The sequence below is a fragment of the Mastomys coucha genome, unplaced genomic scaffold (assembly GCF_008632895.1).
Source record: "Mastomys coucha isolate ucsf_1 unplaced genomic scaffold, UCSF_Mcou_1 pScaffold21, whole genome shotgun sequence".
In the NCBI taxonomy this organism is placed as follows: Eukaryota; Metazoa; Chordata; class Mammalia; order Rodentia; family Muridae; genus Mastomys; species Mastomys coucha.
Genome location: NW_022196904.1, coordinates 22,640,013 through 22,646,782, shown reverse-complemented (window position 1 = coordinate 22,646,782; position 6,770 = coordinate 22,640,013). Strand labels below are relative to the sequence as shown.

At 56.8% G+C, this 6,770-nt stretch overlaps 2 protein-coding genes across 7 annotated transcripts in view; one reads left to right on the top strand and one right to left on the bottom strand.

Moving 5' to 3' along the window:
* The window catches only part of Psmd8 (proteasome 26S subunit, non-ATPase 8), a 6,115-nt gene extending 4,041 nt beyond the window's left edge, over nt 1-2,074 (top strand). Inside the window, exons 5-7 of the mRNA XM_031384140.1 lie at nt 9-67; nt 556-667; nt 1,481-2,074. Of these exons, the coding sequence (XP_031240000.1) occupies nt 9-67; nt 556-667; nt 1,481-1,618 (309 nt within the window). The 3' untranslated portion in view covers nt 1,619-2,074. The remainder of the gene's footprint in view (nt 1-8; nt 68-555; nt 668-1,480) is intronic.
* A 284-nt stretch (nt 2,075-2,358) lies between these two features.
* On the bottom strand, nt 2,359-6,317 carry Ggn (gametogenetin). 6 transcript variants are annotated; one of them, XM_031385970.1, is made up of 4 exons: nt 6,299-6,317; nt 5,800-5,830; nt 3,154-5,058; nt 2,359-2,538 (listed from the first exon to the last, which is right to left on the bottom strand). In XM_031385970.1, the coding sequence occupies exons 3-4, from the start codon at nt 5,031-5,033 to the stop codon at nt 2,421-2,423; spliced, it is 1,998 nt and encodes a 665-aa protein (XP_031241830.1). In that variant the 5' UTR covers nt 5,034-5,058; nt 5,800-5,830; nt 6,299-6,317; the 3' UTR covers nt 2,359-2,420. The 6 variants fall into 6 exon arrangements, with proteins under 6 accessions (XP_031241830.1, XP_031241829.1, XP_031241831.1 ...); XM_031385969.1 differs by lacking the exon at nt 6,299-6,317 and having other exon boundaries at nt 5,800-5,989; XM_031385971.1 differs by lacking the exons at nt 5,800-5,830; nt 6,299-6,317 and having other exon boundaries at nt 3,154-4,795; nt 4,929-5,039.
* Nucleotides 6,318-6,770: the final 453 nt, after the last annotated feature.

Genomic DNA, 6,770 nt, shown 5'->3' with positions numbered 1-6,770 from the left:
TGGCTAAGGGAAACATCCCCGCCGAAAGCTATACCTTCTTCATTGACATCCTGCTGGATACTATCAGGTATGTGGGGTCCAGGCCCCCAGACTTCCTGTCCTTGTTCATCCCCTAGAGGCCACAACTGCCTGATTCCTATGATTTGATGCTCTGGTGTTTCTCATAGGGTATTCCCCCAGCCTTCTAGGCTTGAATCAGAGCCTTGTGTAAACTAAACTAATGCTCTTTTGCCGAGCTGCCCGCAAGGGTTTCATGTAGCCAAGGCTGGCCATGACCCTGTTCCTGCTGCCTCCACCTCTCACGGTACTTGCTGGGTCTCTGTGTTGCTGGGGACAGAGCCAGGGTTTCAGGCGTGCTAGACATGCTCTGTTTGTTCACATAAGACCCTCCTCTAGACATCTAAAGAAGGGTGTTGTGTTCTGTGTGCTTTGTGACTGGTCAAGTTAGGCCCCTCCCTTTCAGCCCTCAGTACTGGAGTCAGTCATTGGAAGGGAGGGTCTGGGAGGGTCTGGGAGGTTGTCTGCACAGTGATGAGAACTGTCACCTTCCCACAGGGATGAAATCGCAGGGTGCATTGAGAAGGCCTATGAGAAAATCCTTTTTGCTGAGGCTACCCGGATCCTCTTCTTCAGCACACCCAAAAAGATGACAGACTATGCCAAGAAGGTGGCTGGGGTGTGGAACCAGGGTTGGGGGATGGATGGAGGGCATTGTTCCCTGTCTGAGCAGTGTCAGTGCACTGTGTGGATGGTCTTGGGGGACATCAGCAGAACAAAAACTGCCCATGACTAAACCCAGTTGTGAGACAGAGGCTAGAGTCTGACACACATGTGGAGCTTAGCACAGCACCTGGCTCCAGCTCTAAGGAATGCTCTGCATCTTGAGTTTGCCCTAAGAACTCCTTAGAAACCGGGCAGTGGTGGCGCACACCTTTAATTCCAGCACTCAGGAGGCAGAGGCAGGCGGATTTCTGAGTTTGAGGCCAGCCTGGTCTACAGAGCGAGTTCCAGGACAGCCAAGACTACACAGAGAAACCCTGTCTCAAAAAACTAAAAAAAAAAAAAAAAAAAAGAACTCCTTAGAAGCAGCAACTTATTGGTAATTGCTTCATTTGAGTGGAGCCCCCAGGGATGTTGACTCTTGCTACACAGTAACCTTGGTGTCCCAGGAAGCAGGAGAGGAAGCAAGAGCAGATTGTGAGATTCTCAGGCTGGCCAAGTGGTCTAAAAACACCAGGCTCAAGAGCACACTGTCAAAGGGATAATGTGAGGAGTGATGGAGACAGCTGCCAACTAAGTCCTATAGACCCATAAAGGATGTTATGGTACCCATCTTAAACATGGGGAACTGAGGCACAGAGTAAATCTAGTGCAGTAATCCATGACAAAAGGAGCCATGGTCCACTGGGGGGTAGCTGCTGCCTAGGGTGGGGAGCAGCCTGTGGGATCACCCACCTATTTCTCATCTCTCTCTCTTCAGCGAGGTTGGGTGCTGGGCCCTAACAACTACTACAGCTTTGCCAGCCAGCAGCAGAAGCCAGAAGACAGCACCATCCCCTCTACTGAACTGGCCAAACAGGTCATCGAGTATGCCCGGCAGCTGGAGATGATTGTCTGAGCCTCGGCCAGGGTGGTGGATACGGCTAGTCCAACAAACCCAGTATAGGCTGGCCTTCAATAAAGGCAGATTAACCTTTTATGGGCCCTAGTCTCCCCAGTGGGATGGTGGAGATAATTGCTCCTGGAGAATTTGGGAGTTTGGGGGGGGGCCTTTGGGTCCCCTGGGTGAGCGTTTCCCAGTTGTCATTGCTCTGGGTTGTAAGCATAGATGCCCAGTGACCCAGAGGAGAGCACAGGCCCAGATTGAGGAACTCTTCTAGCCAGCTGTGGATGCATTTTGGTACTGGGCCAAGGGACTAGATTTTTTTTTTTCTAGTGAAACATCGTGTGTCTCAGTTTTTAAAAAATGTTGGCCATGGATTAAATAATTTTTAAAATGAGACATGAAACTGACTTTGTGTATGGACCACCATTTGAGCCCTCTGTAATAAATGCTATGGGCCCTGATATAATATATCCAGTCTGGCCTCCTTGAGCCAACATTGTAACATGGATTACTGGCACACTATCCGGTGCTTTGAAGTTGTTGGGAAACTGTCCAAGTCTAGCCAAGCTTCCTTCAAGGTTTTCAAGACAGCTGTCCAGTTGGTTTTCCTCACTGCTGCCCCAGAGTGACCCATGACCTTGGCTCAGCCACAGTACTAATAGTATGAAGGAGAACAATACCCCAGCCCTGGGCCAACCACCTTAATTAGGAAGCCTTCCCACCCCTCAGTGGTAATGGACAGGCAGTTAGGCAACTTGTAGACTGGGTACTTTATTGGAAGGAGGGTGAGGCAGAGGGGATTGGGCAGTTGCACTCAGGTAGAATGGGTGGCCTGCAAGTCATAGTGCTCCAGGCCAGCTACTAGAGAGCCGGCCAGCTTGACGGTGGCCACCCAAGGTGGCTCACTCAGGTGGTTGGTGGGTGTGCTCAGCCTGGGAAGATGAATGAACAGGGTCTGTCTCTATGGCTTCCCTTCCCTCCCCCTCCCCCTGAAGGCTGTCCTGTCAGAGGTTCCCAAGGGACATCCATATAGAATGAAAAGGAGTGTGAGGAGCCCTAAGCCCTCAAAGGAGGTTTCATCTCTAGCCAGGCCTGGCAACCAAATCCAGGGCTTAGTATAGTAGCAAAGGAGGAGAAGGGGCCAAAGCCTGGCCTCATAAGTGGGTGGGGGTTGTAAAGGGATATGGATGCTGGGAGTTTTGACTGGGACCAGGGAAGTTGGGAGTTTATTACTCCATCCTCAGGTTCCAGAAACACAGTCTCCTTTCCCCATCTCTGATAAATCATCCTTAACTGCCCTCAGGGCTGGGGTTAGGCCCGAAGGAAGGCTACAGAAAGTAAAGACCAAGGGTCAGCTTGGCATCCAGAATACCCAGGGGTCGAGCTAAGGCCAGTAAAGGGCCAAGGCTCCTGGGGCTCAGCTAAGATCCAGGCAACTTGTAGTTAGCCTATGGTCAAGACGCCAAAGGGTGTAATCTTATTCCATCCAGGGTAGATAGGCGCGGGACTTGGAGTGTGCCCTCTCCTTCCCACTCCATCTCCCTCACCAGGCAGACACGTTGCGTGGCAGACGACGGTGACGGCGTTGATGGCGGCAGTAGCACTTGCAAGGACAGGAATTAAGCACCTCGAAAGGCGGCCAGTGCCCCGCTGTTCCCTTGTTAGAGGCCCCAGCTGTGGAGGTTCCGTTGCTACCACCGCCACTCCCTCCACTGCTGCTGTCAGTCACCGGAGCCGTATTCAGTTCTCGAGGGCCGTCTCCAGAAGTCCCTTCTTCCCGGATAACACTCCGGGCCGCTCGGGGACCTTTGTTCCTGCGCGTACGAATCTTGGGCTGGGGCATGGGCGGTGACAGCTCAGCAGTGGTGGTTGCTGGAACTTGGGATGCGACTGAGGCTGGAGTCGCGGCTGGGACCTGGTCGGCAGCTGCAGTTTGGGATAAAGTGGAGGGAGGGGTGGGAGCCAAGGCTGACTCTAAGTGGCCAGGGCCTGGGGTAGGCGGACGGGCCACCAGTATCGGCGTCCTCGGGAGCGCTGGTGGCTGTGGTGTGGGTGGTGGTGCCGGTGGTGGCGAGGCTGGTGGTGTGGGCGGTGGTGGTGGCAGAGGAGGTATCTGCTGCGGACTTGGAGGCACTGGGCGAACAGGCTCGCCATTGTTTGGCGCTGGGAAGATGAACATGGGTGGTGCCAACAAGGCTGGTGTGGGCCTCCGTGTCCCTGAAGTTGGATGTGTCTGACCTGACCTTGGTGGAGGGGATCCCCAAGGCCCTGAGAGCGGGGTGGTGCGCCGTCGGGGTGCCCCGATTCCCCCGACAGCCCCATTGAATCGGAAGTGCCGTTCAGTGCCATCAGGAGGGCTCACCCAGTCGAATTTGGGCTTTGAACCTGGGAAGGTGGTGTAAGGGGGTGGTGGTAGAGCCCGGGCAAGGGGAGCAGGTACCGAAGGGGGACCAGAACACCCTTCTCCATCTCCGTCACCACCCTCGGTTTCCTGGGCTGCACGAGGGACCTCTCCCAAGGGACGAGTGGCTCCAGGAGGTTGGGGTCCTTGCTTCAGGACCTCAGCATAGGAGATGGCCCCAGAAGAGGAAAACAGTCCTCCGCCACCACCGGCCCCAAGTGAGGCTTTGGCTGCTAAGGGGCCTGAGGCCGATGTGGGGGACAAATGGGGCCCCGACTTGAAGGTGACTTTACACAGCAGACTCAGGCCAGACTCGGAAGTAGCGGACCGAGCCATTTCGCCCTCTCCAGCTTGGGGAGGTACCCCTCCGTGGACTCCCCCGGCCGCCTGACCCTCGCTGCTGTGTCTGACCTGACTTTCTGTGGGACTTGTGGCCGACGAGGCCAGAGTGATTCTACGGCTCGGGGGCTGCGGATCGCAAGTCGACGGGGCTGGCGGTAGTTGCTTCCGAGGTTCCAGGGGCGTCGGAGGTGGGGCTGGGGCCCTCAGGACCGGGTCTTTTTCGGTCAGTTGCCGGGGCAGCAGTGGCAGCGGGCGGAGGCTCGGAGGGTCACCCTGACCACGATGGCTCGCCTCCAGAAGACCGCGGATCCGAGGCACTGCAGTGCCCGTGGGTTTTCGCCACTTAGATGGCGCGGGCATCAGGGTCCCCGCGGGAGGCGGGGGTGGTGTGGAGACCGCCGCCGCAGCCGCCTCCTCTGGAGGGGGTGTCACTGGCGAGGGCAGTTCTAAGGTCAGGGGCAGGGGCGAGGATGAGATCTGGGGCTCCGGGGGTATCAGGAGTCCCGGGGGCCCGGAACTGCCAGGGAACCAGACGCCCAGCCCTCGAGCCAGGCGCATGGCAGGGGATGAGGGGGTCACCTCGGGCTCCACCAGAGGCGTCCTGCGGGAGTCGGAGGCGCGATCTGAGGCCTGCTCTTTTCGGGAACCCCCGCCCGCGGACGGCTCCGACTGCACGTTCCCCATTTTTGAAGAAGGTCGGGGACTGTGGCTAAAAAAACTTCCACCAGTCAGTCGGCGGGTTCTGCGGGGACTCCAGGGCTCAGGCTGTTCTTGGACTGCCCCTGTCTGCATTGGTCTGCCCTGTCCTCCAATATTCTCTCAGCCCCCGGCTCTTAAGTCTTAAGTTCTCCGATTCGTCATGGTCACGCCCCTTTCCCCTCGGTCTCAAGGCTGCTGTTCTTATTCTTCGAACCTAACTTCTTAATGTACAAAGGCGCCAACCCTGATCCCTTGGCTGCTTAGATCACATCCCTAACACTTTTGCCACTCCCGGGATCTCCAGGCTTCAGGAGTCAGTCTCCCCAGCCTCTCTGTTGAAAGTTTCAAACCACACGGGTAATGCTGGTTATGCCCAAGCCAACTATAAATTCACGCTTCTCTCTCCTAACTCTAGTCTAACCAGGCCCCGCCCCATTCTCTAGTCCCGCCCCCGATTGTCAAGAATCCGGACATAACTTCGTCCCTCACCGCCCCTGATCAGGTCCGCCTCTGACTAACAAATACCTGGGACTGTGGTCTAATTAGTTCCCTAGTCCTTCAGTCCTAACCCTCCGATCACCCACCGTCTCTCTCTGTCGATCATTTGGATCCCTCCCTCTTCTTAGCCAGCAGCAAATCCTCAAGCCTCTTAAACTTTTCCCGCTTGGCGTTTGTGACAGCTCTTAACTTAGGCTCCACCCCTTTCCTCAAGCTCCGCACAGGCTCCGCCTCTTAAGTGGACCCCACTCACCGATTCCTCCAGCCGACCAAAGATCAGATCACTGCCCCGTGGGCCCAAGGCAGGGCGGGGAACGGCCGTAGCAGAAAATAACCGAAAAGAACGGATGTGCGGGTGAAGGCAAGTGGGCGAGACAGCGAGGACGACCCCCGAGATCTAGGCCCCGCCCCGAGCTCGAGGCCCCGCCCCCTGCAAGCCAGCTTGCGCGCAGCCCTTCGAACCTGGATCACCCGAAATACGAGAACCTCTTCATAGTGTAACAGGCAGGCCCCTTCTCATTAAGCCCCACCCCTTTATAATGCCCCACCTCTCTCTGTTAAGCCCCTCCCTGGACCCCCGCCCATGGCAAACACGGCTACGTAGCTCCTCCTTTTGGGCCTCTTTGACCTGTCACTAAGGAAATTTATGTCCAAGTTCCGCTTTGCTAAGTCCAAGCAGCATCTCTTCCTAAGACCCTGTCTTCCCTCGGATGGCTCAGAAGGTCCACCCGCCCGCCCCTTCCGTGACGCACCCTCTCAGTTCCTTCAGCGTCCAAACCTCCTCCTTACTCAGGCTCCCAGGCCCCTCCCCTTTTCGAACCCTGCCAGGCATCCCGCCCCTCCCATTCAGAGCCCTGACAGTGGACCACCTTCTCTCTAGAACCCTGGGACCAGGGTCTGTTTCTGTTCCCTTCTCACACCATCAGGGACCAACCGTTCAGATAAGTGGAAAAGTGGGGATTCCCTCTGGGTCCCGGGAAAATGGGGGCTATGGGAGATGTTCGTTTTAGCCCTAGCCGGGCTCTAGGACCCAGCGGGCATGTACGCCCGCCTTGCTTCTACCCCTCCCCCAGGCCGCCCCCTCCCCCACACACGTCTTCCAGGTTCCCCCTCCCTCCCCCCTCGCCCCGGCTCCCGGTGCCCGTCTCCAGCGCTGCCGGAGCCAGTGAGGGAGCGGGAGAGAACAGGAGGAGGAGGAGAAGAAGGAGGAGGAGGAGGAGGAGG